The sequence below is a fragment of the Typopeltis vanoorti genome, chromosome 13 (assembly GCF_054136105.1).
Source record: "Typopeltis vanoorti isolate ZY-2024b chromosome 13, IOZ_Tvanoo_1.0, whole genome shotgun sequence".
NCBI classification, from domain to species: Eukaryota; Metazoa; Arthropoda; class Arachnida; order Uropygi; family Thelyphonidae; genus Typopeltis; species Typopeltis vanoorti.
In genome coordinates, this window is record NC_143561.1 from 15,985,129 (window position 1) to 15,999,176 (window position 14,048).

At 34.7% G+C, this 14,048-nt stretch overlaps 1 protein-coding gene across 1 annotated transcript in view; it reads left to right on the forward strand.

The window, feature by feature from the left end:
• The first annotated feature begins 1,777 nt into the window (after positions 1-1,777).
• The window catches only part of LOC150099950 (carbonic anhydrase-related protein 10-like), a 121,759-nt gene continuing 109,488 nt past the window's right edge, over positions 1,778-14,048 (forward strand). The window contains exon 1 of the mRNA XM_090403181.1: positions 1,778-1,820. Coding sequence (XP_090259307.1) covers positions 1,778-1,820 — 43 coding nt within the window. The remainder of the gene's footprint in view (positions 1,821-14,048) is intronic.

The window sequence follows — 14,048 nt, forward strand, 5'->3', positions numbered from 1 at the left end:
AAACAGTTGAATATTTTTATTACATTAAATTATTTTAATTTTATATTTTTCGTTAGCAAATGAATCGTTTTGCTTCACTTATAAAAACTGATTATATTTCAACGTTTTGGTTAACCACATTAGAATCAATCGCACACAAATGCTTAAATTATTGAGGAAATAGTAAGATTTTAAAATATTGAAACAAATTTCATTCTAACTCTTTTTACTGTGAACATTTTGAATAGGAAATTTGAAAATACATTATAACGCTTACAAAAAACGTATGAGAGTTCTGTAATGGTCTTTTCCCCGATGTTAAGAAATTCGTTAGGATTAAAATATTCAAGATAATCATAATAGATAAATAATATATTTTTCAGAATTAATATAGATAAATACATAATAAATATAACTAAATATACATAAATATATTTCGTTATAATTTATACGAGGTTGCTGCAAAGTAATGAGTATGAATAGTCGTTCACATCAACCAAACACTGATCGGTGACAGCATTCCAACATTTGTTTATTTTTTGTTTGGGAGGGGATATGGGGAATACCTGCATTCCTTCAGGTCTTCAGTATACGGAACACATCTAGAGTATACGGAAAAAATCCCCGGACCTTACGGAACTAAATTTAGGTCTCTACACGCTAAGAAATTCTTATCATACAAGGAAATGCTAGTATCACTATTACAAACTGATGCATACAATGCTGTATCAATGATACAGCACTGTTTGCATCTCCACAACGATTGGTTACTGCGTGTGAGTTTCGAAGCATAGTAAATATCCTATGACAAATAAATAATAAATAATTATTTGTTGTTTATTATTTATTCCATTGGGTGTGTTCTACTATCGATGTTGATGGTCACAATAAATAATTACGACCATTCACATTGATCGAACACCCTAATCTATTCCCATTTGAGTAATTTTAACGATTTATGTTGAAATTTCTTTACACGCCGAGAACAGGGATGAAATCGATAATTTAGTAACTAATTAAGTATTTATAACCTGAGGCACACATTCACATAAGACTGGGTGAAGTTTGCTTAAAATGTTCAGACCTCCAGAGAAAGGACAGTCACGTATGTGAAGAGTGACAGCGCGTTCTGCGATGATGTTCTGTGATTATTGATGGATCAGATAGGACAATGCGCTAAAATGAATGCAGAATTATACCATCATTTCTATTACAGTTCACTGGGTTCTGTAGCAAACATGCCCCTTCCAGGACGTGTCTGTGATTTCAACAGGCAGCTCTGCTTTTTAATCTACATACGAAATGGTCTTCATTTCATATGCTAGTTTTCTTTAGAAAAATTAAGGGTCGCCAGGATCCTCTCTCCTTCTCAGATGTCTAGTATTGCCTATCATTGTAGGATTGAGTAGTTTGGATAAGACAGGACTGACCATCATGGTAAGAAGAAAAGAACCTAAAAAATATATTCGGTATGGACAACTCTGAATATCCTTCTAAAGTGTAAATCATAAAGAATGTTTATTGAAGCGGTTCATGTGCTACAAAACCCAATGAATTGTAATAGAAACGATGATGTAATTCTACATAAATTTTGTCACACTGTCCTATTTAATTTAAATCGATTTAATTTTAAATTTTATTCTTCGCTGCGTGCGTATCTTCAAAGTGCCTTTCATAATGCTAGCTGGAGCTGGCGAAACGTCCGGTTCTAAATTATTGAGTCATTAACTTATTTATTTCATTCTGTCGCTGCGAAATTTATTCCAGAAATTCAACATGGCACCCAATCTATTGTAGCATGGATGCTTCCAATGCTATGCAAACCACAGATATGGGAAAAGGTAATGATATCATGTAATAAGAAAAAGAGTATGATCATTGGGTGCCTTCATTTGGCGTACTTTTTTTTTTTTTTTTGGTTGCTCACGTCCACAATGGCTAAATTGTATACATAATGAAGCGAAACTCGAGACCAGCCTCCGCTGACAAAACTGTAAAGTTGTTTCGGTTGATGTCGCAATTTAACATAGAAACTGCATGAAAAACATCCACGTTCATGCAGTTTCAATTATACTTGTGGAGTTCTAGAGCTCAAAGTCCACAAGACATCTTCTCTTCACCAAAAGTCATCTCGAAAGCAGCTCATGGTATCAGCAGCACGCTGGTTTCACAATGGAGAATGAAAAATTTGCACGCTGCAGTTTTCTGCTTTACCACTCTGACTGGAACTTCCTTACTGAGGTGGACGTGTTTTTCCTCTCGAAAACTTCGATTTTCGAGAGGAAAAATCAAATGAACTCTGTCATGCCTCACCTGTTCTAGCATGGAATTAAGGTCTTCCAAAAAACGGCATAATAAATGACACAATCTTACCAGGCCACACTGTAAGGAATTTGTTCGAGGAACTAAAAACGGAGGGTATCGCTTCTTCTTCTTCCTCCCCCCCCCTTTTATCTTACGGTGTCGAGGGTTTTCTATTCATTTAACCGCAACTGTACACAAGGATAAGGTGGTCAGCCCTATGCCTCCAGGTGTATCCTATGTCTGTTGAGGCTTTGAGTTCTCAAGGCCGGTTTGCCTGCTTTGCGGGATGAAAAACCCTATAATAAACTGGGGAGGAAAACCCTGCGGTCATTGCCCAAGACCAGCTAACTTAGCTATGTCTGAGAAAGATCCTCACGGTTGCGAAGCGAATAACAATTTGGCTAACCTCGCGGACTGGAGGGTATCTCTTCGATTTGAATGGCGGACGGATACTCCACATCTCATCCCAATCCAATCGAGCCCCTTTTGGGATATTCTGGAACACGAAGAACGATATTGCACTCCATTATAAGATTTCGGAATGCCTTGAGGATATCCTGGCTACGGATCCACATGAACGCCATTTAGCAGAGTCATTTTCAGGTCGGACATAATCCATTACAATATTTTTTTCCCTGAAATTCGTAACGTGAATTTTCATCATAATTTTTATCCACTCGCGAGTTGTTTTCATAGACATGGCAAAACTGATAGGTACACTTTGCTTGGAACCACGTCTCAAACATATTAATGAATATTCATTAATATGTTTATGGAATGATCATTTTCATCGTACAGTTTTTGTAAAAAAATTCTCAGTAATTCTCAGAAAAATTCTCTTTGAAATAGAGTCATAGCTATCGGTGGTCACAGTACGATCACAACTGGAAAAAGTTGTAACAATGTGCTGCCATCTAGTAACTATGACATTAATTATTTTGCTTTGAAATGAATACTAAAAATTCTGTCAAATCTGTTTTATTTCTAGTCTTTTATTAAATAGTAGAAATAAAACTGATTCATTTCTAATTATATTGCGTGTAAACTGTAGGAAATAACAAGGATGAACACGTATTATGTTGAAAGGAAGAAGAATTTTCACAATATTTGTTCATTTTCAGCAAATAGCAGTCACTAAATTTTCCACTAGATGGCAGAACGGCAATACATAAACTATTAGGAAACCAGACGGAAGAATCTTCATATACCAGCTATTTTTATTATAAAATACAGTACTCTATTTTCGGCACATTTCGTAGTCCTACCATATATCATTCAGCTTGTAAAGCGTTTGTATTTTAATGATACAGTTCATTTTGCAAAAATTAATCTAAAATATCACCGCATAGTATAATTTCTAAAAACTAAAGGAGATACTTCGTGCTGCCATCTATTGAAAATTAGAAGCACTTTTGCAAATAATTGTTTTCTTTTATTATTAAAAATAATTGAACAAAATAAGCAAAAAAAAAGTGATCTTTAATTATTAGTTCTACTCTTGACATTTTTATTTTTTATTTTGAGAGGGAACACGGATCACATCTAGATCACAAACCACCAATCGACTTTTTCGTTATCATTTTTTTTTAATTATTATTTTAAATTCCAGTATGAGAATTCGTTTTTTAACCGAAGGATGACGCCACCAGTAATCAACCATAACATTGTTTTGAAATTCCATTGCGAGCATTGAAAGAGAGTTTCAAATATATTCACGGCATTCATTTCAGACTGGTAGGTTTCGAACAGAAGATGAAAAAGCCATAAAATATAAAATAAGCTATAAAATAAATTTATACAAAAATCATGTTAGAAGTTATAGAATTATATCATTCGTCCAGTTTTCTGAATATCAGAAATATCAGAAACTATTTAAAATTATATTACTTAAAGTTTTAAGGGGTTTTTTTTTAACCAGTCTGGTTATAAAAAAAAAATCGAGTATTAAACTTCAACATTTTTTCGCTACATATACAGAAAGCTTGGACACATGATATTAACAATTTTCTATAATAAAAAGTCGAAATTTCTGTTACAGAAATTAGAAGGAAATGCTTGTAATTTAAAAGCTGGTTGGTATCTAGCTCAAAAAAGTTGAAAATGCACAAATAGATATAGCAGCTAAATGATCGGGTTCTACAGGGTTCGATGCTTGGATTAGTTATGTTTATAATCTCTAATAACGATTTTTGTGACTTGCATTCATCGAGTAATTTAATATCATTGCGGATTATATTACATCAACCTTCACTAAATCCTGCAAACAAAATGCAAATTATACTAAATATAGATTGGAAAATATTTAAAAAAAAAAACTATTAATTATATGAAGAGCCAAAGGCTTCAATTCGGCGACATGAACTTATTTAAGTTAAGGGATATTACATCCCATATTGTTTCTTAGCCGAATAAGAAACTCAAAGAGTTTCATGCTGAATATAGTAAATATATAAAGTTCGGCGAGTCCAAGCGTAAGCAAATACCTGGATAGTGCAGCACCTGACCCTTTTAGGGAGTGCAACACTGAGGCAACTCATGGTAAGGGTGGAGCAAGCTCCGATCATTATTCTTGATATTTCCCCATAATGTGAAACCCAGCTCCTAGGAGCTGTATTACTGTTCTACATTATGAGTGAGAGAAGATCACTACCCAGACCGGTTTCAACCTTTATTGAGGTCTCCTCAGTGAGTAGGTAGACCTAGTTAATACCAAGTTTGTAGCAAACAGAACTTACATATACCCTACCATGAGAATTGCCAAGAAGGTGTCCTAATAAATTATTAATTATATGAAGAGCCAAAGGCTTCAATTCGGCGACTTGAACTTATTTAAGTTAAAGGATATTGCATCCCATATTGTTTTAGTAGGTATGTAAGTTCTGTTCGCTACAAACTTGGTATTAACTAGGTCTACCTACTCACTGAGGAGACCTCAATAAAGGTTGAAACCGGTCTGGGTAGTGACCTTCTCTCACTCATAATGTCGAACAGTAATACAGCTCCTAGGAGCTGGGTTTCACATTATGGGGAAATATCAAGAATAGTGATCGGAGCTTGCTCCACCCTTACTATGAGTTGCCTCAGTGTTGCACTACCAAATGGGTCAGGTGCTGCACTATCCAGGTATTTGCTTACGCTTGGACTCGCCGAACTTTATATATTTACTATATTCGGCATGAAACTCTTTGAGTTTCTTATTCGGCTATGAAACAATATGGGATGTAATATCCCTTAACTTAAAAAAAAAAAACGTAATTTATTTCGTATGGGGTTCCCCCCCCCTCCTTCTCCGTCCCTTAGATTTGAGCCCACCTAATAAAGTATTAAGTATGTATTTTTAATGACTATAGATCCGATATGAGGGATGAAAAACCCAAGTTTCCTGGTGAAAAAACCCATTATCTCCTTATGAGTTCGGCTATCCCACCTTTAGTCAAAGAGAACAGATAAAGATTCCTCACGTCGTGTGTATGTGTGTGTGTGTGTGGGGGGGGTGAGATCGAACCCGGGTCTTTCCGACCAAAGAGCTTCGTTTATACTGACTGAGCTACTGAAGCTCATTAAGAAACTGAATTCACTTTATATAACTTTGCAAGTAATCATACAAAAACAAAATTTATAACTTTTGTATTGAAAATTACAACCATTAGTAAAAAAAAACAAACAGATTTTCTATTAGTATAAAGCTTGAAATATTGCAGCAGCTGGACTAATTTAGACTGCAAATCATAGATTGAAAAATTCGAATGCTATTTCTTATTTAGGATGAAAAATAGGTCTACGGTGGCCAAAGCGATAATTAAATGGGACAAGATTTCAGATTCTTAATATAACTGATTAAGAGGGAAAAGAAATTATGTGTAGTGTATGGTAACACCGTCTATTATCACAACAACTGAACTTAGAGCTAACTGTTTCGCCTAATTTTTTTTATTAAAATGGTCCGATTGAAACTGTCTATATGGTTTCAATCGGACTTCGTCAGTCTGTATAGACGAAGCCATCTGGTTGGAAAGACCTGGGTTCGAATCTCATTTACCGTAGGACGCAAAATACCTTTAGCAGGGCTTTACAACTGGAGCCGGTCTCATACAGAATGGCAGAGTTTTTTCCTTCGCAAAACAGGCAAACCGGCCAGAAGAATACACGCAATTTTAGCAGACGATGAAGATAGGATTACTCGCCCATCATACAGTAGGGGATTCTAAGAAGTCAAGTTGCACGGCCCTGACAGTCGTAACACGAAAGGAAGAAGGGGATGGGACGAGAAGATTTTATATCGTACGTAGAAGTTTTACTAATAAAAACAAGTGTAAGAGTTTGATCACGTGATTTAAACAGGTTACTAAAGTGAGATACAGAGGAACAGCTTGCGGTAAATAATTGTAAGAGTATTGATTTGTGAAACGATTCTAGATATGCAATTGCAGTAACAACACTGCGTTAGGTCTGCGCATGTCACAATGAAAACAAAATGGCGCCATGACTGGAGAAATATAGGCATACAGAAAAAATGCACAGATATAGAAATGAACATAGTCCGCTGATATTAGTATCTAATATTGGCGGACCAAAGCCTCATACAAACTTTAAGATTAATTCTATTTCCTGAGTCTACTGTATCTGTGAACGCGGTGTTCTCTAACCGCCTGTTTTTGTTCGATGAAGTCAGAGCCTCCGTAGCTCAGTCAATACAGACGAAGCCCTTTGGTCGGAAAGATCACGTGAGGAACCTTTATCTGGTCTCTTTCGACTAAAGGTGAGTTAACCGGTCTCATACGGAGGGTTTTTCATCCCCTCAAAACCGCCAAACCAGTCCCGTGAACACACACGGCTACAGTCATAGAATATAGTACAGCAAGGAAGGCAACGGGAAACCACCTTGATCATAATCATCTCCCTAAGTATGGTAGGATGTAGCTGTCCCCACCAGCCGTATGGCTGAAGGAATAGAATAGATAGAAACCGGTGCTATCTAGAAGAAAAATCTCCGCATTTATATTACGACTGGCAACTCACCTTCAGATGAAATGATCTTATCAAGATTCTTCATGTCCTAGTCGGAATTTGAACTCGGATTTTTCTTGCCGAAGAGCAAATATGAAGGCATCTGCCAAGGAAGCGACCCAACTTGGACAAGGAAAAGAAAAAACAAAAAGCTTTTTGCTCGGCAAAATTTCTGGAATGAAAATATTCAGGGAGAATGTGTTTTAAACGAATTGATAGTTTTGGCACATCGGGAGGAAGATGACCACCAAAGCAACAGGAATTCAGGCTTAGTTAAATATCAACAAACATTGCCAAATCATTAACACACACACACACACACGAATTATTGGTGGAAACCTTTTTTGTTGTTCTGAGACCAAATGGAGTCCTTCGGACACAAAGTGCTCATCTGCTGATCAGGACATTCTCCCATTCTCGTCCTCATGCCTTTTCTCTCTTAATCTCTCCTCTCACTCTCTGTCTTGTTCATTCTTTCTTTTTTCTTTAGTTCTTCTCTCTTTTTTTCCTCATGTTCTCTGCCTCTTCTCTTTCTCTCTCTCTCTATCTTTTCTTTCTCTCTTGTTCTCTTCATCCATTCCCTCTTCTCTCTCTCTCTCTCTCTCTCCATCTATCTCTATATATTCGGTTTTTATTTCTTTTTTTTTTGCTCTATATGACACTTTTTTCATGGGCTTCATCTTTATTTCGTTCTTTTTCTCTGGTTTCATTTATCTATCTCGCACTTCTTTCAGTCTTCCTTCATCATTTCTCTTCTCTCTATCTATCTATCTATACCTTTTAGCTCCATCCTTTTTTTAAGGACGGATAAACATATATTTGTTTGTCTATTAGTGTGTGTGTGTGGATAATTACTTTCGAGTGTGGAGTGTTCTTTGAAGATTATTTCATGGGATGGAAACTTTTTCCAACCCCCTAACATCGTTCCCTTGGAAAGTCCACCCCCTCTCCCCCCCCCGTGCACTAAAGCAAACGATTGTCACTGAAGAAATGAGGTCAACAGAGCGTTTGCAATTCGGTCTCGGTGACATCTGAGGAGGGCAATCGATAGCACCGGAGAGGGAGCGACACTACGGGAGTTGTCCTTAATCCGTGGCTTCGTGATTTAATTTCCTTGTTCCGCCAGTCATTCATATTCCATTACGACGAATCATTCGGAGGGAAAATGCGAGCACTGTTCTGCCCGCGATTGTATCTAAATTTGATTTCTCCGAAGCACAAAAAGTCAGCGGGGACGAGCGAGAAAAAGGCATCCCACCAATGAGACGTTTTTTGCACACGGCACTAAACTCCGGGGAAATCTGATGTCACCGAGTGGATCCTCGTTCTGCGCTTCACTCGGCGAGTTTGTCTTTTAATCACCGCAAATACCGCAGCTGCGCGAGCCACTTCGCCGCCTCCGTACCGCCGCAGACCAAACTCGGACCCAACCTACTTTTACCTAGTTCAGCTTACTGCACTTCACCTCCGTCCTCTTCCAACGAAGAAGACAACAAACCGCCGTGCGAGCGGAGAATCGGGAAGGATGGTTGACCACAATCTGCCAGCTTAAATGCGAATAATAATAATAATAATAATAATAATAATAATAATAATAATAATAATAATAATAATAATAATAATAAAACAAACGGGGAATATGATCAGAAAAGAAAACGGGTATTGCCTTAGACACCTCCTCGAGTTTTTGCATTGTATCGCAATGAACAAAAGTTTTATTCAAAAGCTGTTCATGAATCTTGAATTATACCTTCCTCCCCTTCTCAAAGCAATAACAACTTCATTCATTGTCGTTGCAGTCTGCATTTGAATCGCTGCTCAAATATATTTCATATGTCTTCTATAAGTGCCTACGTGTAGCTGTCTGTAGCGGAGTTCCTTTTCAAGTTCGAACCCTGTCTCTAGAATAGGAGGAACCCTTACAAGAGCTTTTCAACCGAAGGTCAGGTAGCAGCTGGTTCATAGTCTTATACGGAGCTGGAAGTGTAAGACTATCTCTTCCACATCTGGCTTGACAATGTACACTTGGACAGACATGATCGGTTATACGAATACAGTGTATTATCACATTTCCAAACAGCATTACGTCGGTTTATATGAAGCCAAGTTACTTGGCTGTGGCCAGCTATTGAGAGACAAATACCGTAAGGTGAAGATGTGGAAAATTAGGGTTTTTTTCGCTATTTGTGCTGTGTTCAGCAACAGTTTTAATTTTGAATTTTTATTTTTAATTTTAAAATATTTAAATAATTAAAATGTACAGTTAAATTTATAAATACAAGACAGAAATATCCACTTACTGCATTTAATATCAGCCGAATTTGCTAATTTTAAAATGTATTTGTTAGGGTTGGTTATGCAGGATGTTGTCCACAAATGCAATTAATATTTGTGTCTTCCAGGGTTTAAATTATGTAATTTTTTAAAAGTTTTAAATTTCTAATAAAAAAAATGCTTTTTTTTAAATTTTATTTTCACTGATATACAATAATAATTTTAAAAGATTTCGCATTCCATTTAATGATTTGAAATAATGTAAAAATACGAATAACATTAATATAGTTTATGTAATTGGAAAATAATTTAAAACAGATGATCGTTGATAGCATTACTGGAATTTTAATACAGTTAAAATAAATTAAACCTTTAAACCCAGTGTAAGACCACTTCCTCATTTAGACGTATGAAAATAGCCTTGTTCGGTCTCTAGAACAAAGTTACTTTATTACATAATTAATATTTTTAAAAAAATTTATAAAATATCAAAAAAGAAATAAGAAAGAATTATGATTACGTATAATACATAATAAGTAATTTAAATATTATATAATACATCATAAGTAATTTTGATATTATATAATGCGTAATAAGTAATTTAAATATTATATAAATAATTATAAAAAACTTTATAAAATAATCAAAAAAGAAACACAAAATAATTATGATTACGTATAATATAATACACAATAAGTAATTTAAATATCCTTATATAAGGACTGGCTTAAATGGGCGAAGCAAGAATGCTTTTCATCTTCCCCGTCATTTGTAGAGGACAGTGTATGGATGAGGTGTTATTGAGCTATTAAAGCTCTGATCATGGCAGGAGGGTAACAGCAATAGCCGAGCCTCAGTTAGAACTTCATTGGCTACAGCATTAAGTTTTTAAAAGAACTGGGAGATGGACTCAGTCCTTGACTCTTTATCCCTTCATCTGAATCTGAATGAAGAAAATCTGTGTGGATCCGGTGTTATTGAGCTAAAAGGGTCTAGTCATAGCTGGGTAACGGCAATAGCCGAGCCTCAGTTATAACTTTAACTTCATTGGCTACAGCATTCCCATTTGTTACCCGGAGGTCCTAAAAAGGAGTTTTGGCTTGTCTAAAGCCTACCGGATACAGAACTACCATCTAATTAAATTAATTGTAATATAATGATATGAAAATTTTAAAGGTATGTTTATATTTTTATAATTATAGAAAATATTTTCTTTTATAAGAAAATTTAAACAGAAATTTTAATAAAATATATGTTATGCTATAGTGTTTTATAGAAATCGAATAAAGTATTTTAGATTTCCTGGTTTCAACACATTTAAATATGGAAACAATAAATTATTGTGGACGAGGCTACAAGTAATTATTGTTGAAGTGTAAGAATAAATGATGTTACTCACCAAACTGTAGTTTAGATTTCGTTTTTCGATGTGTCTATCCTTTATTAAACTTAGAAAAGGATTCTGTTTTTCTTTTTATCTCATTCGATTATTTAACGGATCCAAGTAAACCCTTAAGTGTATTTTTCTCTGAGCAAATTACACTCAGAAGTGTCGCCAATGGTGGAAAATCTCAGTGAAGATACGTCTTTGAAGATGCGTATTGTGTTATTGAAGACAGCAGACTAATTGGACATTTCAACAATGAATGCACGTGCAAGAACCCTCAATTGTTTTCGTCTGCTGAACGCTGAACATTAAAAAAAAAAAAATGATGATACTTGTGTTACTGAGGTGCAATTGGAGATATAAAAATATTTCTGGTGATAATTACGACCAGGAAAATGCTAAAGTAGTCTTAGCTTCTGAAGTGTTTCTTTATTCATTGAAATTTTATGAATCTTCGCGTGCTATTATTGTTAAAACGTTTAATTTAATTAAAAAGAATCTCACGAGTACACTGTTATATCGCCCAAAAATACCTTGTTGAAATGATGAAGACCATAACGATGCATGCCTAAAGAAACACATCTGTCGGTAATCTAAGTATCTTAGAGCTACTTTAACTTTCGTAATCTTGACGGGAGAGTAATTTTGAATGTCTTTTAATCAAGCGGATGTCGTCAGTGAGAGAAGAATAGTGTGCAGCCTATTTGCAGATCCATTAAATGACAACTCCATTTCCAAACGTTTTTCGAGCCCTAGTTGATGTCACATGCAAACGAGCTGCTCTTCATGCATAAACAGGAATTGGCTGCTGTGCATTAGTTCTACGATTGAAATTCCCAGTTTCTCTGAAAACATCATTGACATTTGAAAACATAGAGGGCGTGACGAGCACTGGTAAAACATTATGTTTGTATTCTGGACGACATTTGCCAGCTAAAACAAACACCGGAATCAAAGGTAATGAAGATTTGAGAAGGAGTGGATACTTTATTCTTGAAATGTTAGGCTTAGAGCAATGATTGCCCGTGGAAACTGAACGGAAATCAAATATTTTTAGGTAAGTACGGACACAATGGGATGTCGTATTTGAATATTCCAATGAGGGTTTGAAAATAACGGATGTTGAATAAGGGATTTAAGGGAAAATAGTGATTTTTTTTTTGGGTGGGAGTGGACAAACAAACAAACTTAAGTTTCAAAATTAATGAAATAAATTAAATGAAATTTAAATAGAAAAACAACTAAACTTGAACTTTAAAATAAGAATTTTCAAAATAAATAAATAAAATTAAAAAATATTATTTTTATTACTACGAAATTTTAATTTTAGATGAAAATGAAAGAACCCCAAAGCATATATATGAAATAAATATATACAGGTAACCCTCGTATAATGCGGATGTTAGGTTCCGCAGGAATGCCGCTTGATATTATATAAAGCGCGTTATGCGAGACTCAGATCACATAGAAAAAGTAGGGTTATGTTCCGAAATCGATTTTTTTTTAATTATATAAACAACAATGACATATCCAACAAACGAGGATTACCTGTTATTCAAAAACTTAAAGGGATTAATTAAAACACTTTATTTTAATTAATAAAAATCGATTTTAATTGATGAAAATTAAATTAATAATTAAAATTCAATATTAATTTATTAATATATTATCAATTAAACATTAACAATTAAAATAATTAAAAATAAAAATGCATTTAAATCAAATTAATAACATGAATTAAAAATAATAAACGAAATTTATATAAATGAAATATTTTCGTTATTAACAGTCGCAAATGGTTGAAATGATGTAATTAAAATAAAAATTATTAATATAAGTTAAAAATAATAAATGCAATTTAAAAATAAAATATAGAGTAATTAAAATAAATCGAATTACAAAATTGAAATCATTAAACGGTTTAAAACTAATAAATAACATTTAAAAAACTTTTAAATTTAAATCTGTCCTATAGTCTTAGCCTTATAACTAAGACCAAGAACATATGTTAGAGTACAGTATGTTCTATGGCTTGTTTGCCTGTTTTAAAGGAAAAAAACGGAACCTCTGTGACAACAGCTAACTCATCTTCGGTTGCAAAGGCCTGATAAGGGCTCATCACATCTTGGTGTCGGGATTCGAACCGTCATTTCAACTGTAGGAAAAATATCTTGTTATCCTATATTTGGTTTTCTGTTGGAAAGACAAAGAGATTGCTATTCATCCTAGAATTTATTCCTGTGTATTATTTATACAATATAACTTAGCATTTGGCAAAGGATAGCAGTCCAGAGTCTGAAATCTAGAAAAGGTTTCCTTTTTACATCACTCTCACACACGAGAGAGGTTGATATAAAAATTTTATATCAAAATAAATTTGATACGAATGCTTCAATTATTTCTACGAACGACTATTTAATATTACTATGAAGCTTCGAGTTGTTTTCAACTACAAAGCTTCCCATCCGATTGTTCTACAAGGAATGAAACTGGAAAAAAATAAGTCTGTCATGTTTTAGGGGGTTGCAAAAATATTAATTTTTTCTACGAATTATAAATGGCTTCAATCTCGCGACTGTCAGAACTGTGTGCCTCGCTCAATTTGTCAGTAATGAAGCCGAGAACTGGCTTACGACGCACTTGGGTGGTTTAACCACAAGTCGCAGTAATAGGTGGCGATCGTGTTCGCTCAAGTAGCATAATAGAAATTTCTGACCACCCAGTGGCGTTGTGTTTCTGATGGGTGGCCCAGTAAATGGAATGGTTAACCAAGATGGATAAAATCAATGGGCCATAAAATTTTTCAGGAGTCACTCGGAATGTTTATGGGAACAGACATATTGTTTTTTTTCTCTGTGTGTTTTTTTTTTTTTTTTTTTTAGAATGAGACCAGCAATACTGTTAGCTCTCAGTAGGAATTATGCTTAGTGCTGTGTAATGGAACATGCCAGACGTAGGATTACTTCAATGAGAACAAAAAAAGTCTACAAATCATTAAAAAAAAAGGGGTATCTCTACCGTTAACTATGCAATGGATTGGTTGACTAATTATTATAACAATGCAAATCAGCTGCTTCATTCAGTTCGATACAAATAC